This window comes from Poecilia reticulata, linkage group LG2 (genome assembly GCF_000633615.1).
Source record: "Poecilia reticulata strain Guanapo linkage group LG2, Guppy_female_1.0+MT, whole genome shotgun sequence".
Lineage (NCBI taxonomy): Eukaryota > Metazoa > Chordata > Actinopteri > Cyprinodontiformes > Poeciliidae > Poecilia > Poecilia reticulata.
The window spans coordinates 38,204,291-38,223,503 of NC_024332.1; the positions used below are offsets into that span (position 1 = coordinate 38,204,291).

General features: G+C 36.9%; 1 protein-coding gene across 6 annotated transcripts in view; it reads right to left on the reverse strand.

Annotated features, from left to right (window-relative positions):
• The window catches only part of lrp1bb (low density lipoprotein receptor-related protein 1Bb), a 316,436-nt gene that overhangs the window by 53,113 nt on the left and 244,110 nt on the right, over window positions 1-19,213 (reverse strand). For 5 of the 6 annotated variants that reach the window (XM_008402891.2, XM_008402905.2, XM_008402873.2 and 2 more), the window contains exons 46-57: window positions 18,821-18,949; window positions 18,545-18,664; window positions 16,753-16,866; window positions 16,403-16,552; window positions 16,076-16,198; window positions 10,400-10,519; window positions 8,712-8,840; window positions 8,255-8,377; window positions 6,155-6,295; window positions 5,742-5,929; window positions 1,769-1,952; window positions 1,597-1,682 (exon numbers count right to left, since the gene is read on the reverse strand). In XM_008402891.2, the coding sequence (XP_008401113.1) occupies window positions 1,597-1,682; window positions 1,769-1,952; window positions 5,742-5,929; window positions 6,155-6,295; window positions 8,255-8,377; window positions 8,712-8,840; window positions 10,400-10,519; window positions 16,076-16,198; window positions 16,403-16,552; window positions 16,753-16,866; window positions 18,545-18,664; window positions 18,821-18,949 (1,607 nt within the window). The remainder of the gene's footprint in view (window positions 1-1,596; window positions 1,683-1,768; window positions 1,953-5,741; window positions 5,930-6,154; window positions 6,296-8,254; window positions 8,378-8,711; window positions 8,841-10,399; window positions 10,520-16,075; window positions 16,199-16,402; window positions 16,553-16,752; window positions 16,867-18,544; window positions 18,665-18,820; window positions 18,950-19,213) is intronic. The other variant, XM_008402881.2, reaches the window with a different exon arrangement.

Below are 19,213 nucleotides of genomic sequence, written 5' to 3' on the forward strand. Positions count from 1 at the left end.
CCCGACCCCACTAAGGACAAAGATGTATAGAAAACGGATGGCTGGACGGATATATATATATAAAAAACTGAGAAGTAAGATGAATGTTTGTCTGATTTTTAAAAAATAAATTGTAATGACTTAAGCTTATTAGAGGTCAGGGGCTGAGTTAAGAGGTTAATTTGACTGTTTAGAAGGATGTAAGATACTTGTGAGGTGAGTTATGGTAAATTGCATCCTGACTTTTGTGATAATCAACAGTTAGATTCAAGTATAGCCCAGAGCAGCAGTGAGACCTGAAAATGATTGAAAAATCACTTCCAACGGTTTCTCCATTAAGCGAATTYGCCCCTCTGTTCTGCACTAAGCGAATTGCCCGCTTTCTTCCACACTTGTTTTTGGAGTTTGTTTTTCATAATGAACTGCACGGACTTAATTGAATAGATTTTTTTCTTCTTTTATTTAAGAGATGTATACACCATTTTTATTCATTTAAATCTGCTGGATGAATTACAGTSTCCTCGGCAGCTGCTGATACCCAGTTAGATATAAAATATACATTAGTCAACTTAAGTACAAAGACGTTAAAAAAAAAAAAAGTCAGATGCAGTCGCACAACTTTATGCAAACAATGTTCAGTGATTCTCAAATGTAAGAAAGTAATCATTTTCTTTCTTAGGGGATGGATTTTTAAAAAATCCATCCTCTTTCMCTCTTTCAGAGAAAGAGGATGCTTGTGCAACATTAGGTGAATTTATGCTGAGGCTTTTTACATWCTTTTAACAGGGGAGGCCAGTAAGTGTTAACAATTGTTACATTTTTTATCCAAATTTTTAAAATACATTTTTATTTTACCAGTCTTTGTGAAAACAGTCAGGCATGTTAACTAGTGTGCCTATTCTCTAACCTTGCAAATGTATTGCCATTAAAAAAATATCCAAMAGGGCTTTACAGGGTGACATAACATGTCGCATTTGCAATTACAAAAACTGTCTGTGCAACAAATTATTGTGCTGATGCTGCACATGTCAGACAATGTTGTGACCAAAGTCTGCAGAAGTATTGTTGGTCTTGGAGCCGAGGCTGTGTGTGACAGATGGGAGCTGAATTATTTAGGAGTCAAATCTGCTTCCATTGTACAGTTTCTACAGGTCTCTCTGTATTCCTGTGAAGTGCATAACTTTAAATCACAGCACATCTTACAGGGGTGTATCCAGGAAGTTTTTAATAAGAGATAAATGGGGGCCACGGAACGTCACACAAAAATAAAAACCCAGGCAAGACACAGGGTTGTAATAAACTTTACAAAAGTAAGTGAATTTCCTTCAGCTAATTTTAGTGTCCGGTTTCTCAAAGTTCTCACACCATCAGATTCGTTAGTATCTGACATATAGCTTTCGTCTTCAGGAATTAAATCAAACAGGTGTAATTTATTGTATGTATGAAGTTTTTTTATCTACAATGTTTAAAATACAGCTTAAAATATGCAGATGCTAAAGGGCACTACAACGCCCAATATTGAATAGATACAAATATTGCTAAGACACTCCCACATCTGCTAAGCTGGCAGACATACCTCAAAGCTTTTTACAAACACTGTGATTCTGAATAGGTTACCTGTTTTAAGATGGTGTAATTTGAACCATCCACGCTCAGTTTACGGATCTCATGGTGGTCTGCCATGATGAGAAAGGGCTCCTCTGCTGAAATACACAACGCATGGCATTAAGGGACTTGTACTGTCATGTGAGGAAATGCTTCAAATTGAGAAAACAACAATCAAGCTGACCTGAYATAGCCTTGCATGTGTTTGGGTTGCGATCCACAGGCTCATAACCGTCCACACAGAGGCACCTGTAGGACCCATAGGTGTTGATGCAGCGCTGGCTACAAGGGAGGGTAGTGGAGCATTCATCAACATCCACACAAGTCTTCCCATCATCTTTCAGGTGGAAACCAGGCCAGCATTTACACTGATCATTAAAAAAAACAAAACATGAAAAACATAAAAAATATATTGCTTGGAGATATTGAAAAATATAATGAAAACATGTAAAAATGTAATGAAACTTAAATTAGGAAGAACTTAAAACTATCAGTGTTTTAAGCTCTGACTTATTTCTCTGTAACCTTCATGTGAAAAGAAAATTACTCTTCTATTATTTTCTGCTTTGCTATTTGACTACAAATTTAGTGGCCATTTAAATCTCCTTCCTCAWGCAGTAAATAAGGTAAAATTGGCTTTTTTATTCTTTCTTGGCTTTCCCTTTTTTTATTTAAGGTTTACTTTCAAGACAACATTCTACTCTGAAAGACATTTACTCTAAAGCCATCTGATAAGAACAAACCTAAGATGTTACAAAAATGTAAGTGATAAAATCACAAAGAAGCTTGTAGTTTTAGAAAACAAGCTAAGCTCGAAGGAAGATTTTTTATTTTATTTTATTTTGAAAACAAAAAAACATCTTAACCCCAAATCTCATTGAGTGTTTGCCTCAACATTCTTCAAAGTGAATCAAATGTGAAAGAGACTTTTAATCAGGCAAACTGGCACTTAAAACAGGAGGGAAAAAAAACAACAAAACTTAATAAACCATGACCTACAAGTCAACATTAAATCTGTGTTATCCACCAAAAAATGTCGATTTCCCAACCATCCTGATCCATTAAATAATATTGAAAGGAAAAGTTATAATTATTTGCAAACTCATAAATGTGATCAACATAGTATAGTTCTGATGCAATCAAATTTTATATCCACTAAAACTTTCTGCCCTTCCAAAGAACGTATTGATGAACATCAGGCATTTTATCAAGGGAGTGTTTTCTGTTAAGTCATTTTAGTGAAAGAAAATGCTATTCAAATAGTTTCTTTAAGTGCTTTGAAGGGAACCAAATTGGTGGATCTATTAAACAATGACTCCCYATCATATTATTAGTTTGATTATATTTTATATTGTTTCTAATTGGTTTACCATTTATTAATMAATTTTTAACACTTAGGGGTATATCTGAAGATTTATTCTTGGTTTCTGACACACTCAGTTATTACGCAATAAATAGGACTATGGTTGAAATCTCTGGATGTGTCCTAAAATTTCTTCATGTGTGTCTGCCGGGTTGGCCTGAGGCAYAAATTAATTTTGCAACTGCTTCAGGTCCTCTTCTAGCCCCAGGGCCCCAGGAGAAACTGAATTCAAACAGACCAGCTACCAGTCAGTTTTAGAATTTATTAAAAAAATTTTTTTATCTTAAACCTCCAGAGGCTTGAAAAAATCAGCTCCTTTATATATTGCTGACATGATACAGCAATAGACCKCGAATCGAACACTGAGGTGTTCCAATCTGAACCTTTTAATAGTCCCTCTCTCGTTTCAGGACCAGAAGATATTGATTTTCACAAACAGGAGCATCAAGGCTGTGGAATGTGCAGCCTTTATTTTTGTGGAGTTTGGATTTTGCGGATACTTCCAGAAAGAAACTGAAGGACTTTTTGTGTATACTTACTGAGTTGACTGCAATAAAAAAAAAACAGCTGAAAAGACATGGGTTATAAGTGACATGCAACCCTATCTCTTTTGCAGAATTTTAACACAACACATTACACCGGTGTTAAGATCTCAAAACAGTGTGTAAAATAAAAAGTGAACACATCTTCTCTTTACGCAAGTCGCTGTTTCATAGAGAAATCCGGCAAAGCAGGAAAGCTAACATACCACGTCATTAAATCCATGAAACAMGCACGCATACAGCTTTGGAAAACAATTAAGAGACCAGTTAAAATGATCAGTTTGTCTGATTTTACTTTTTATAAGCACWTGTTTGAGTAATATTCASATTGTTCTTTTATCATATGAATTACTTACAACTTTCCTCTGAAATTCCAAGCAAAAATGTAGCATGTATTTGTGGAAAATGAGAAATGTTCAAATTAAAGAAAAAGATGCAATGCTTTCAGACCTCAAATAATAGAAGAAAAAACAAGTTCATGTTCATTTAGAAACAACAATACTAATGTTTGAAGAGTTCAGAAATCAATATTTGGTGGAATAACCATGARGCTTTCTATGGGGTTTAAGTGCAGTGGTCTCTTAATTTTTTCCAGAGTTGCTTATGCCTACTGCTCCGTAGCTCAAAGATTCAATCTCACCTCAGTGACCAACTCAGTGACCAGTGCAAAACGAAAAAATAACTTAAGAGTGCTTGTATCAGCTGCTCTGCACCAACTGTAAATCCTCTTCTTATCCAGAGTTATAGCCTTGATGGCCTTTYTGCTGATCTCCCTGTTCAGGCCACAAATGGATGAGCTAAAGGTTCGCATTGATGTGCTCTTTGTCCAGATCTGCCTCAGTCGTGACAAGCTAGCAGCACTTTTTTTGTGCTTTCTGGCAATTTCTGAAGCAGTAAACACCAACCCGCAGAGGAACACAACAATAAAATTCAGGAATGAATGGTTAAAACTGCCACAATCTGACAACCAGGATGACCACCAAAACACTCCAGCGGTTGCGGCCTTGACCTGGAGCCAGCCCTCATATCAAAACGCCACTGTTGTGCTGCCAGAAGCAGAACAATRACATGGCAGAGAGAGGAAGCGAGGTGGATCAGACAGTTGTTGGCTTATCGTTAACCCACCCACCTCCACCTACAGGCTTTCAAGGTTACAAAGCGAGAGTGTACATTTATGTATAATAAATATATGCTCCAACCCATCTTTATCTGTTTAATGGTGTGCAAAGTAAGGCTTGATTTATTATCAGTCATTAATCATTCATGTCTACACCACTACTGATATGAGCCCCGCATTACACCTGATAGTGAATTAGAAATGTTGCTGCTGCAGCTCAGCACTGCAGGTCAGGGAAGTTTTTTAATTAAAATTTTGCACTGTAGTGATTTACCTGACTATTGGAATGCAAGTCACACAGTAAAATGTTGAGATATATAATAGCTGTGTTGTGACTGAGCTGCTAGATTTCATATTATTAACAGATATTTATATCTTACCATGTTTACTTTTACTTAACCYGAGTTAGTTTGTTTAAGTATAGATGTGGATAGGTAATGTATTTTCAATCAGTGCCTTGCTAAAGTATTCACACCACTTGAACCTTTTCCTCTGACTTTTATTTGGACTTTATGTGAAGGACAGATAAACATTTGTTTCATTTTCAGTTGGTGCAGTTCAGTTTCATGCTGCAAACGCACCAAACCTTGTTCACCTGTTCACCCTCACACCTGTGGCGGCGCTGCACCAAAAACCACTGAAGGACACAATATATAAAACCTCTAAAGAGGACACTGAGAGAGCCACTTCCTTTTCACAAAATAAAAACAAAAAAGGAGTTTTGTCAGATTTGAGTGGTTTTAGGATTTTTTTTTGTCGTTGATGGCCATCTCCAAAACAAACGTATTCATTTTGTTTGATTGTATTTATTGTCCAGTCCGCTTGACATTCACATGCAGTCAAACCACACAAGAAAGAGTTCACTTCAGCTGAATCCAGATTTGTTTTTAGGTGGACTAGAATTCCCTTTCTAGACTCCATCAGAGTTCGTTTGCTGATTAACACCTCACTAAATGAAATGGACTTTCTAGGCAAATGAAATAAAGCGAACTAATCGGGACTGGTGTGAATCCACCTTTGATGAAATTCACTGAGGTTTGTTGTTGTAGCATGATTAAATGTAAAACTGTTGAGGGGTGATGAATACTTTAGAAAGATATTGCCTAGCAGTGTTACAAGTTCTTTGTTGACTTACCTTGTAGCCCACAGTGAGATCCTGGCAGTCCTGCGTGCACCCACTGACTCTGCGGTTCAAACATTCATTCACATTGCAGTTCCTCTCATCTGATCCATCTCCACAGTCATCTTTCCCATCACACAGATTCCCCTGAGATATGCAGCGGCCATTGGAGCACATGAAGAAGGAGCCATTACACAAGCTTCCTGAAGAGAACAAAGAAAAACTATCATACCCAAAACAGCCTGTGATCACTCATGAAAGCTCATAAAAGTCACTGCCCTCACATTGGATAATAGCCAATAAATTAAACTCAGAAAGTCAGAGGCCTTTTTGTTTAATCCATATAAATCCGCCGGTTTCCTTGGCGAGTGACGCTGCTGGTGACACTGATGAAGAGATTCTTACAGAGAGCCAAACAGCAGCCTTACCTGCAGCAAGACATTTGAGGTTCAGCGGCAGTTCATCTGAGTGATCGGGACAGTCCGCATAGCCGTCACACTCCCACTGAGAGCTGAGAAGACAGCGGCCGTCCCCGCAGCGAAACTCCCCAGATCCACAGGAGCGATAGACTAAAAAAAGAAAGCGAGCCACTATCTCATCGCGTTGCACTCGGTCTTGTCAGTTTCAGAGCTTTCAGTTTGGTGGGAACCTTTGCAGAGTTAAGTGTCAATTATGTTAAACAGATTTACAGAAAAAAAGATTTGCATGACCACTGTTGATAGCATAATGAGGCACTATCAGAGTGTAAATGGAATCATTGCTGATCAACAAATCAAGCCATCTGGAGGTATAATGGCATTCACAGCTGCAGCAGCCAACATTTCAAGAATAAACATGCGCTTCCTTGGTCAGTCATCGTAAATCAAAGCAGCAACAGAGAATTCCCTCCATATGAGGTACTCCATAACAGTACGTGCCTAAATAAAACTCGGGTGTCAGCATGTTCACAAACATTGATACAAATGTGTCTCTTGTCAATGTATTGATAGTATACACTACCAGCTGCAAAACACAAGAAACATACAGTCTTCTCATTTTAGAAATATCAAAGGAGATTTTATTGAGTCAGTGCTGCCATTATTGAAAGTTGTTTTCTTTTATTTAGAACTTTAAAAAACTAAAGTTAGATCAGGTCAGAGACAGACTTGTAGAATTAAGACATTACTTACACAGAGCCTTTCTGACAACATGAGATAGACTAAAAGATTAAAGAGAAACAGGACACCGTCTGCCAGTCTAAATAAATTCAAGAAACGAAGAGATATTGTTTTTTCTCCCTACTAGATCTTGAATTATGTTTCTGTAATGCTCAATGAATTTTTATGGAAAGATTATTTGCAACTTTCTATTTTACATTAAGTTTATTTCAGTGTTACTTTTTATATTTACATAATGATGCGAGTGACCTTTGCAAATACTGATTTTAATATTTCAGTTTACAAATTAGAGTGAAGAGATTTTTCTCGAGTGTCGAATAATTTTTTATATACTTTTTTGTTAACTGAATGTGACTGGTCAGACACTTAGAGTATTTCATCAATGGAATGTGTTTATGGAGATCTGTAACTAAAGCATTACATTGGGTTCACATATTCTGTTGCACCTTCTGGGTTTGGCCTATTATTCTGCTTTTTCACATGTTCCAGTTATACATGTGCAAAGTTTGATTTGTTTTTCTTGTTAAATGAAATAACGGCATGAAAACTGATTTTTGTTTCATCTGTCAAAAACATTACATGCAATAACAGAAAGGACTATTTCCTAACTTAAAGAAACACAAAAGAAACAGAACTAATATAAATTCTGCAACAAAAGGGTAAAAGTGAATGAATGAATGAATAAGAAATAGATGCTTAAAACATTTAAGTCAAAATATAATCTACTCTCTGAGAAGTATATGATGATTTATGTCGAATTTGAGAAAAATTTGACAGAACTTTTAACTTCTACTTTTTAGCAGATGAAAAAAGAATAAGTTAAAGTTTTGGGATTGGTTGGATATTAAACAAACTGAACCAGAACATCAGTGGAACAACAAAAGAATACAGTGTGTGCTATGGATCTGAATTCGTTACGAGTCTGATCAGCCGGTCTGAAAAAACAGACTATCGTTGTAGAATGGATCTGTTATATTCTGTCTATTTAAAGTTCTCAGATATCTAATTATCCTGAGAACTTTAAGTAGGCAGGTTAAACCACCTGGGGATTATTTTAATAGCTCATCTGAAATTTTATTTTTTAGCACGGACAACCCTGATTTTGAGTCACACTTAAGTCATAAAGTGAAGGATTCAAGATTCAGGACACTAACAAAGGATTGTTGGGGACTGTTGTAGAGGAACGTAGCAGTTGTGGATGAAAGGCCAGATTTAGACGTTTCTGAACACTACATGGATTGTTACATTCAGAAATCTGTCCACCATTGCTGTTTAACAGCTCAACCTGCAGACTGCAATTTTCAAAAGAGCCATTTTCATTTATCACTGTTAAATATGAAGAACACGAGAGACCAAGATAAATCTACTTGCCACATTCCACGGACTCGTCAGATCCATCTCCACAGTCGTTATCATGGTCACAGACGAATCGCTGGGGGATGCACGCTTTGTTGTGGCACCGAAACGAGTTGTCATCACATGTGTTGTTTGGTGCTGATGGCCGAATGCATAAGTCAGTCTCTAATGAACAGATCAACTTTCTTTCCTGCTGTGGTGCAGGGAATGTGTACAAACTAGTGTTTTGCCTTTTATGCTTTTTCTAATTGTTGCTCCCCTGCTAAGTGGGTTTGAGTCAAAGAAGTAATAACTCTGGTTACGCCACTAAGTGATGGCTGTATTTGTGTAGAAGCCTCTAATTATCCAATTACCCACTAATTCTCTCTGTATGCATCCTTTTTGCACCGTGGCTTAAAATTTGTTTAATCTTTAAGAAATGAAATGTCATAAGAATAATAATGCTGCATTGAACTAAAAGGAGGAACCTCACCACAGCCAGCTGGAGAGAGTTCGTCGCTTCCATCAGGACAGTCCCTCTCACCATCACAAAGCCAACGTTTGGGAACGCAGGCATACGATCCAGGACAGCTGAATAACCCTGGAGCACAAGTTACTGTGCCTGAGAAGAAAACAAGACCACATCAACTACTTCTAAATACCAAAAGACCTGGTTCTTCAAAGAAAAGAAACATGTTTTATTAGCACTTCTGGTAAAAACCTACAGAAAGCTTAAAAATGTACATTATTTTTATTACTTTATCTTATCCCAACACACACAAAAATCAATAATAATAATCTCCAAAAGCCAAGCTTGTATCTTAGAACCTTTAGTGACTGTATGAAAATTTCCAAGTTAGAGAGAAGCTGTTTCCAACAAAAATCACATGCTGCAAAATTATTATTGCATTTGCTGTTAAAACTCTTCACAATTCCCTTTTACTTTTACAACACTTAGTCTTTTATAATACTAACAAGGTTTTACATATTTACGTTTGTTATAGAGGGACAAGAAAAAAAAAGTTTTTTTTCTGGCATTGTTCCCAAACAAGCAGATGCAGCTTAATAGCTGTTAGGGAGATTTTGTGACTCAAAGATCCAATAAATGCTGTATTTCCCACAGTGATCTTTGAAGATTTCTATGTGGTTTCTTGCCATCCAGATGAGTGGGTTAAAGAAACTGGCCTCTTTTTCATGTTTCATGTTGTATTTATACGGTGACAAAGGAAAAAAACTGTGGATTATTCGTAATGTAAACTTTAAACACAAATGTGGCAGTATAATTATTTTTTGGTTGAACTAATTGATAAATGTACAGAGACTTGCAATTTTCTAAATTTAAATCATACTACTGCAATAACACATATGTTTTAAGGCTTTTTAAATGTATTTCAGTGAGAAGGAGGTGCATTGAACATGGCCAGCACTGTTTAACTTAATGATGATGTTTTTACATGTTTTACCTTCCTTAAAAATAAAACTAGTTGCATAAATTTGCAAAACAGATGATATACTATATACTAAATGTTTTTTACCTACAGTATATCCTCCTTTGAACCAACTGTAATTTTCTCGGTGCAGCAGTTCTTTGTTTAGTGCCAACAACATACTGACTGTGCTTTATGAATAATAATTATTTTGCGAATTCTGCACATCAGCAATATTAACCCCTTTTTCTTAGCACTGCCCTTAAAGGCAAATACTGACAGGGAGAAAAATTAGCTGCACTGAGAAACAAAGGTAAATACTGCAGTTCAATTAGGCATGTGCGCCTACAATGCCCATCATGCTTCTGACAAGAATTGTGCTTTTGGAGACCTCTGGACCATTTCATTAATATTTCCATGACACTCCATTACATTGAAATTACACCACCAATGTTCGCAGTGGTTTCTGTCTCTTTATCATGGCTGGTTTTGTTTTATTGTAGAATTCATTACACATACATCTCATTTGCCCACTGAAATAGCTATGCCTCTTGGGTCCTGGTGATGAAAAATCTATTTGCCTCAGTGCTCACTCGAATTATCAGAAATGCCTGCGGTCTCATTTGTTGCCTCATTAAGACCGTCTCATTTCCAGTTCTGCCTCTGGAATGCACGAAGCTGCAGCAAGCAACATGGCAGATGTGACCTTTTATGTTAGTAGCAGAGCCCTCATGACATCTGAAAGGGCACTAACCACAGATCTGCACACTCTCGTCGAGTCCGTCCTCGCAGTCGTTCTCCCCATCGCACAGCCACTGTTTGGCAATGCACTTGTTCTTGGAGCAAGCAAACTGGTTCCACAGGCAGGATGAGTCTGCGGAAGGTAGTGGAAGAAAATTCAGCACCATAAATCAAAAGGAAAAGGAAACAAAAATGGAAGGAAAATACTTTTGATCAAAACACAAGTGGGCTGGTTCTCATTTGCTGCTTAGTTTTATTGTTTGGCGCTAACAATTTTCTTATTAGTAGCAGCCGTTATCCAAAGAATTGCAAATGGAAGTTTTATTTCACCGTCTTCCAACTAAGAAATATTGGAGTTTATTGTGCTGGGAAAAGAAACAATTAAACAAAGTAGTGCCTTGAGTCTGCTAATTTTATCACACTGTAATAAAAAACAAATTTAAAAATATTTTTTTCCTGGAAAAAAATATTTTCCAGGAATTTTTTTTTTTTTTCCAGGAAAATATTTTTTCCTGGAAAAATATTTTCAGGAAATATTTTTCCTGAAAAATATTTCCTGAAATTTCAGTGTCATTTTATTTCATAGAATTACACGTTGCTCTACATTGGTACAAATTGCTTTGTTTTGAAAGTGTGGCATGTATTCAACCTTTTTACTCCGACATCCTAAACAAACTTCAGTTCAACCAAGTTGCCGTTTTAATAGGTGATAGGAAAAACAGAAAAAAATAAGAAGAAAGTGTTCTCATCAGATGAGATTGATAGTTCAAACTTCTGAACTATCTAAAAACTAAATGTGCATCACTGTGAGAACACAGTTCCTACTGTGAAACATGGTGGCATTTACGATGTGGTGAGTTTTTTTTCCTCTTAAAAATTGCTAATTGGAGATGTTTTGTGAAAAAAAGGATAACTTTTCCATATGTACTGGTAGAGATATACCCCAAACAACTTGCAGCTGTAATTACCACAAAAGGTAATTACAGCGGTAATATACAGCTGTATACAATTCATACAGGAGGCTGAAGGGAAATATTATTTGTTCTTTAAAACCAAAGAATCAGATTTCTTTCACTACATAATTTCTTCCAATTTATCATAAAAATCCACTAAAATACCATGAAGTTATGAGAAAATGTGGTAAAAGTTGAAGGGACTGAATACCTCTGTAAGGCACTGAAACTGAATAGTTCATCCACATCCGCGTTGGTTTAGTTGAATGTTCTCATTTATTTTTGACAGGAAGGAGCTGAATGTCGTCTAAGAAAACACTCTGCTGATTGCTGTATAATGGCCATTGTGTGAAACTTGGATATACGGTATTCATGAGCAGCGCTGAATTTGTGTCACCGAGCCTCGTACTTTCCCTGGGGAGTTGCTCTGTGGTCTCATTCTTTCAGATGTCAGGCTGGGCTAAGTCTGCCAAAGCTTTGATAAGATGTTGAGAGAAGGAAAGGGGGATGTGTGCTGCAGGTCAGACCACAGCACAGGGAATTATGGATCCAACTAAAGGTGGGGGGTAGCAGTGGAAGAAATAGCTCCCACTGAGTTGGTTTCCCCTCTGTCAGACTTTATGCATCACTCTATCTTTACGTGCCCTCATACCAGGATATCAGATACGGGTGAGATAAACATTAAATTGCTAAATCTGGAAACTCAGATTATCCAGACATCATGGACATGAATCCAAATTTGCACTTCAAATGTGAACAGCTGCTTGAAGTGTACAACAAAATAGCAGGTCTAAAGCACACTAAATGCATCAAAGGAAGCCTTTCATGTCTCATTTTCAATAGTGAATTGCGAAGTAGAAAAGTGCATTATTCATTGTGAAGGGTTGAAATGATTATTTCGTCCAATCAGATGTGGAACTTGAAATCTCTGAAATGCAAAGACATTTTCCTCAAACCACAATGCTTTCGCAGTTATCTGTCACTCGGGCTTTTATATGATAACTAACCCAGAGGAATAGTAATGTCAGTTTGTTGTGAAAAGAAAAGAACATCTTGGAGATGTGGGGCATAATCCACAACAGTCTTTATGAAAGCACAAACAGGCCAAAGTGACATTTCTTGATAAAATATTAAAATTGTCTTTATATACTATGCTGCTTTATAGAATCAAGACTGACGATATTCAAAATAAGTCAGAATTTAAAAGGCATGAAATAAAAATGTTGTACACTGCATTCCTTCTGTCTATTCTATGCAGCTAAATATTAACAAGAAATTTGTTCATGTCATTTGAACAGATAGACAGAAATCAGACCGTCTTGAACTTTCTGGATGACTTCTGTGGTGCCTTTTATTTGCCGTCAGACTAAAATTGTTGGTTTGCAGCTTTCATGCAATGTCTTTAGGTATGTTTTGGCTTTATTGACAACATTTACATTTTTTTTTCTTCTGGAGTTGATATTTTGGATTCATACATTGGATGAAAAGCATGAATTGATCATAGATTTTCTCTATTTTGCAAATGGTCAGCGCAATACTTACAGGCTCATATACCACCATAAATATTCAGCAAGTTTCACCCCAACCACATGTTTTGTTTTGCTTTGCTTTTTTATTTTGCTGTCAATACTTCTGGGAATATTTTTTTTTCTCAGAAGAAGCAGAGCTAATTTTTCTGGCATGTATAGGATTTTCTAGAAGCGTTTAATACACTTGAAGTCAGGGAAACACCAGAAGCTTGATGCTTTTTAGGTACATTCATTTGCAAGATGTACCTAAGCATCCTAGCTATTTTTTTGTCATCTGATGATGACAAGTTTTATCAGATGATTCAAGAAGAGAGACAAATGCATGTTCCCAAACTGGTTCAAAACTCAAACATTTATCTGGCATAACAAAAACAACTTCTTGTGATCAGAAAGTTCATCTACTTTACAGCAAGCCAGGTAAGAAATATTTACAGATTTTACATTTCAAATCATTTGGGCCTTTGATTGGTTGTCTTGCAAGCCACAACTTAAAATTATATCAATGTCACGTTAGCAAAAAGATATATTTTCTTAGATTCCATAGTCAAAATACATGCATTAAATTATATATTATGTTGTGCTGAAGTTGTATATTAAGAAGTGATGCAATACTATTTCACTCTGCAGACCAGCAACATCCCTCACTTCTAGATCCATAATGTCTCATATTTAAACTCAAACTCAAAGCGTAGGCAGTTTTTCTTTTTTTTTTTTTCCCAAAATGTGTGCATATGGATTAATAAATCAAATCCAATTACCTTGCAGACATGTGATGGTGATAGAGTTTAACAGCAACTCTGACCACCTACATCAAAGCACTAAGCTCATTTTGCTTTGATGCGAGACATACCGCCGTGTGACTGAGTACGTGTGCAGATGCTTGTTGAGTTTTTTTGGACTAAAATGATCAAATACCTTGACTTAATTATGCTTCCACTGTTTAATTGGAGAGATCCTGACTTTGTCGTAGCAGGTTCTACATACATTAGCATGCATGAAAGAAGAAGCAGGAATGCTTGCCTGGGGTGCAAGAAGTAGTTGAGTGGCATTGTAAAGCATAATTCTTTCACGTTTTCAGACAACCTATATTTGCATGCGCAGTATAACTGCTTCATAGACTGATGGGTGGTTAATTAACTGTTATGCTGGAAGTGTTGTACTTTAGAATTCAAAAAGAGAAGTCGAAAAATGTGTGTCATATCCAGGGTCAGAATTAGACTTTCAAACAAGCGCCAGTGCTCACTTGAAAAAAAAACAACAAAAAAAAACAATGACAGAAGAAAATGACTGTTCTTTTTGTGACGGTCAAAGATGAAAACTCTTTATAATTATAATTTTCTTTGACGAATGGTATCAACTAACCAACACACATTTCTGGATCAGATGCCAAAACACAGAAAAACACAGACAAAATGTGATCAGGTGAGTTCATTTAGTGCCAAAACTGCCATTATATTGCTTTTTTATGAATAACAAGTGCATTTGAATGGTAATGTATAAAACTTAAAAATATTACCTTTTTTAGGACACAATGACACTGTAAGGGTTCTTGTCAGTACTGTCACTACACTCCTTTAACTAGTCCACATTTTATCACATTATAAAGACACCTTCAGTGTGATTCATCGAAATTTTATGGATTTATATATCACTTTCCTCTAATAAATAAATCTCTGGAAAGTGTCCCTCACTTGTGGATTGAGCCCCAATTAACCACTGTTGAGGTAGAAACCGTGTGAGTTACAGGAGTAAGGATACTTTTTATTTGAGACACTCTACGGGTCGAGTTGGGATGACAGAAGCTTCTGATGCTGAGGAGATGTGGTATCACACAGTGCAGCTGCTGCCTGCACTGGAAGATGGCAGTGTAGACAGCAAGGTCACATCAGACTCATGCACCAGGCAGTAGGTAAAACCAATTGTTCAGAACAGCATACAGATAATCTTTTCATTATATGTAATTGTGTCAATCTACTTAGGACAGGAACACTAGTTATCATCTTATGGACTGACCTACTGTTGTAATCCTGTTTACACATCACTGCATTGTATAAAACTGAGTCTGACTTTGAATTCATCGCCTTTTCTCCCTGGAACCGGCCTTTGAGTGTGTTCCCATGTCCTTATCTGCTTTGAATACAATGCTCAGAGAATAATCAGCTCACGTTCGCTCCTGCCTTGCCTAAAACCAAAGCACAAAGTCACCCTGATACTTTCAAATCAAGTCCAGTTCAATAAAACTGCCTTTGAATGTCAAATGCAGAGTGTATAATTTAATCTCATAATAAATACAGTTTTAGGTGAATCTTTTAGAGGTTTAACAGAGATTTTTCTCTACAACTGGCAACTGAGTAATTCCTCAATGGATGTTCAGTCGAAAGAAGCAATGGTTGAAAGAAAGTCCTGACTAGTCCAGTGAGGAACTATTTGGAACAAGACTTGTAGAGGACGCTGCAAACATCGTCTGATAAGACTAAAACCAAACTAAACTGGCTAAAACTAACACTGGTCTGAACACAACTTCCCCACTTCAAAAATAAGATAAAAAATGTTTACTGCCATTGTATTATGTGAAGAAATACAACCAAATTGCTGTACTGACACATAAGGTGCAAAGAGAAATGCAGTGTCAAATATAATGCAAAGAACAAAAATAATGGAGATGCTTTTCTGAAGCTGGGAAAGAAATGCTACTCAGAGTTAATGGGATGAAGGTCGGAGCTAAATATAGAGCAACTCAACATAAACTGAGCTTTTACTACTTCGTAAATAAAAATATGCAAAAATGTAATTCTCAAAATGGACAAAACTGGTAGAGATGTAGCCTAAAAACTGGCAGCTGTAATTGTAAAGGTTACTAGATAAAATAATTAATAAGAAGGACTGGAGGCTGTTTTACAAAGTATTGACTCAGAGGGTCATAATACATACCCATGCTAAACTTTTCAACATTTCTTTGTAGAAAATTATTTAAATCATCACTTTCAACTTCATCACTAAAGTGCTATTTGTGTTGGTCCATCATATACAATTCTGGTTGCTGGTTGTTTGCAAAGCATTGCATATCTGGATACTTTGCAAATTCTAAATGTGATCCTGAAGACATATAGTCACATTGCACTTCAGCATAAAGCAGTAAGTTAGTTAAAAGAATACATAAAGTGTGGCATTTAACACACCACACTTTCATTTTTCATGTTGACTTACCACACTGGAATTCATCTGCTCCATCTTCACAGTCTTTTTGGCCGTCACACAGCCACACACTAGAAATGCAATTCCCACTCGGGCAAGCAAAGTGGCCCTCCTCGCACTTCTGCCCGTGGGAAACTGGGGCATACAACAAAATCAAGTCAATCTGCTGAGCTTTAGCAATGATTGAGGTCATTATCATCTCCCAAGTTCTCCCTGAATCCCTTGTTTCACTGCCATAATCATCTCCGAAAATGAGATGGAGTGTTTTCAAACTGACACCGGCTTCCCTGACCTGCCTCTGATTTCACAGGGAAAAACGTGAGTCTTTGTGCAGCTCACCCAGGCAGTTGGTTTCATCTGCGTAGTCTCCGCAGTCATTTGCACCATCGCAGGTCCATGACGGATGGATGCACAGCGAGGTGGAGTTGCAGCTGATGAAATCCTTTTCTTTCACCCCCAGCTTGTAAAAGTGAGAGCAATCGGTGTGGTCTGAATATAAAACACATCACTAGAATGACTGCCTTGTCACAATGCCACTGAGGTGGGAGGTGATCGTGAAGAGTGAGGCACTGAATCTGGCCCATCTAAAGTTAAAATCACTGGATATTTGATTTGCTAGAGAAGCAGCTGCATGTATGTGTATGTGTTTTAATTTTGGGTGTGATGGGAAAAAAAAAGGAACCACTTACTGCAGTTTTTTTCATCTGAGGCGTCGGCACAGTCAATGACCTGGTTACACCAAGCTGAGACGGATACGCAGCTCCCATCCTTGCAAGACATTTCAGATGAGCCACATGTGGTATCTGTTGGATCAAACAAACATTTTATCAAATAAAAAAAAAACAGGACCTTTCCCATGTCTTGTTCAAAACTACTCTTTCAAACCTGTAGTAAAAATTAGCAAGGTGCTCAGAAGAATGATCTTTTTTTATGACAAAAGTGTTTGTGCAGCTGGACAGCTGTAATAGTAAATGTCAAATCCTGTATGCTGCTGCAGAAAAACACAGTAAAGAGATATCTACTCAGAAGCTTACACGCACTTATCATGTGCATAAATGCTGTCATCCTTTTGCATTTCCAGTACTTCATTTTAACTGTTGCCTTTTGGGGGTGGAGGTTAAGATAAAACATATAAATATATAGAGGTATAAATATATGCACACATTCTTGCTAAAATCTGGATAAAAAGGCGCTATGATGGCACCAGGGTTAGAGCATGTAACCCATGTAGTCAGGCCTCTTGCACACACAAGAACAGTTGCATGTGTGCATCTGTGTTCAGTCATGCATGCATGCACACAAAGATTACAACTTTTCTATTTTTCCGTGTATTTATTGGTTATTTACTCTACATAATGTAGTTTTTTTTACCACCTTATTCTTTCACAACCCTGTCTAGACATCAGACGTTAAAATATACACTAGCAGTAACACTGAGGTGAATTCCCTGCTGTGCGTGAAACACTAAAATGCAATGATAACCTGAAAGTGCTCAACCTCAGCTGACTGCAGTTTGTCCTTTGACAAGCTACAACATTTTTCTCTTGATTCTCCTGGATGTTTCTCTCACTGTAAATCAGCCTGAAAAGAGATGAGTTCATGACATCTGAATTTTTTTTCTCCTGAGTGTGACAGTTCTTTTGATAGTCAAAGCTGTTTCCCATTTCAAACTAAATTGGCCACGATGGATAGATGTTACAAATCTATGCATCAAGACACACATCCCTTACCAACCCTACTGCTCTCCCTGCTTATGTGATGCTTTTTAATCTGTTTACAAATAATATTGATTCAGAATGCTGCATCTGTGGAAGTAGGGATTTATATCATTGAGAAATCCAGAAAACAATAAATGAGATTCCTTCAAAGTAAAACTGGATATATGGTCCTGATTTGAAGTCCATAGAAAAGATGAATTTTATTTCTGTACATAAGTTCATAAAGCATAATTATGTATTCTGTTGGTCAGTAAAAAAAAAGGTTCTTGATGTACTAATGAAAAAACAAGAGGTTGGTAATGGACACAGCATACTGTGATAAACTCGCTACTAAAATCCCAGATTGCTAAATTGGACGATCCTCATTAATTATCAACCCACTGGTATCTCCTGGTGGGTTTAGTCAGCAAGGCCAAAATCTCTAAGCTTGAATATTCTCCCACTCTCATCAATTACTGCATGAAAATAAACATAAATGGAAAAAGAAAAACAAAAAAAAAAAAAAACACCTTCAAAGACACAGTCCCACCAGCAAAAAAACAAAACAAAAAAAACCACCAAATATTGTTCAAGCAACTTCCAGGGGGCAGTGGTTGGGCGTCTCTTTTAATTTGTGCACTCCTTATGATCTTTGGACTCATTAAACAGCGAGGGCTTAGCACAGCATGTGGTCTCGTGAGCTGTATTAACATAGGCACGAGTGTGACTAGATCCTGCCCTCAAAGGCAGGATAGAGCGAGAGATCAAACAGCTGCAAACTCACTGCTACAGAAGGCTTCATCCGAGTTATCCCCACAGTCATCGATCCCATCACAGAAACGACCACTGGCCACACATCTCTGGTTGTAGCAGGGTCTAAAACCCCTCCGGCAGGTCCTGTTGTCTGAACAACAATTGAATTGTTTTAAAAATATTTACAAAGTCAAGGCATCATCTACMGTTTCTTTTTTCTTTTTATTAAATCTGTCAGAATCCCAATTAACCTAAAGTGTTGTTGCTGGTTACTTTCTTTTATATAGATTTGTTAAGTTTTTCTTACCACAGTACTGCATCTTCTCATCTGATTTATCTTTGCAGTGGGCCACGCCGTCGCAGGTTAGCTGATAGTCGATACACTCTCCATTTCCACACTCAAATTCAGTGTAAATGTTACATGATGAATTTTCTGCTGCAGAAAAGAAAATGGGGTGAAATAAAATGATAGTAAATTTTAGTAAGTGTCAATGTTACATTGCTAAGCAGTTATTTTAAGAAATAAGATGACATAATAACTAACTTTGATAACATCTAATACTTAATACATCTAATACTAAAACTGAAATTTGTAAAACCTCGTTATTGGTATGAATGCCATCTGTAATTTTAAATGATCTCTCAGAAATGTTCACTTTTGGAATGGAATGATAGTAGACACGTAGAACTGTGATATATA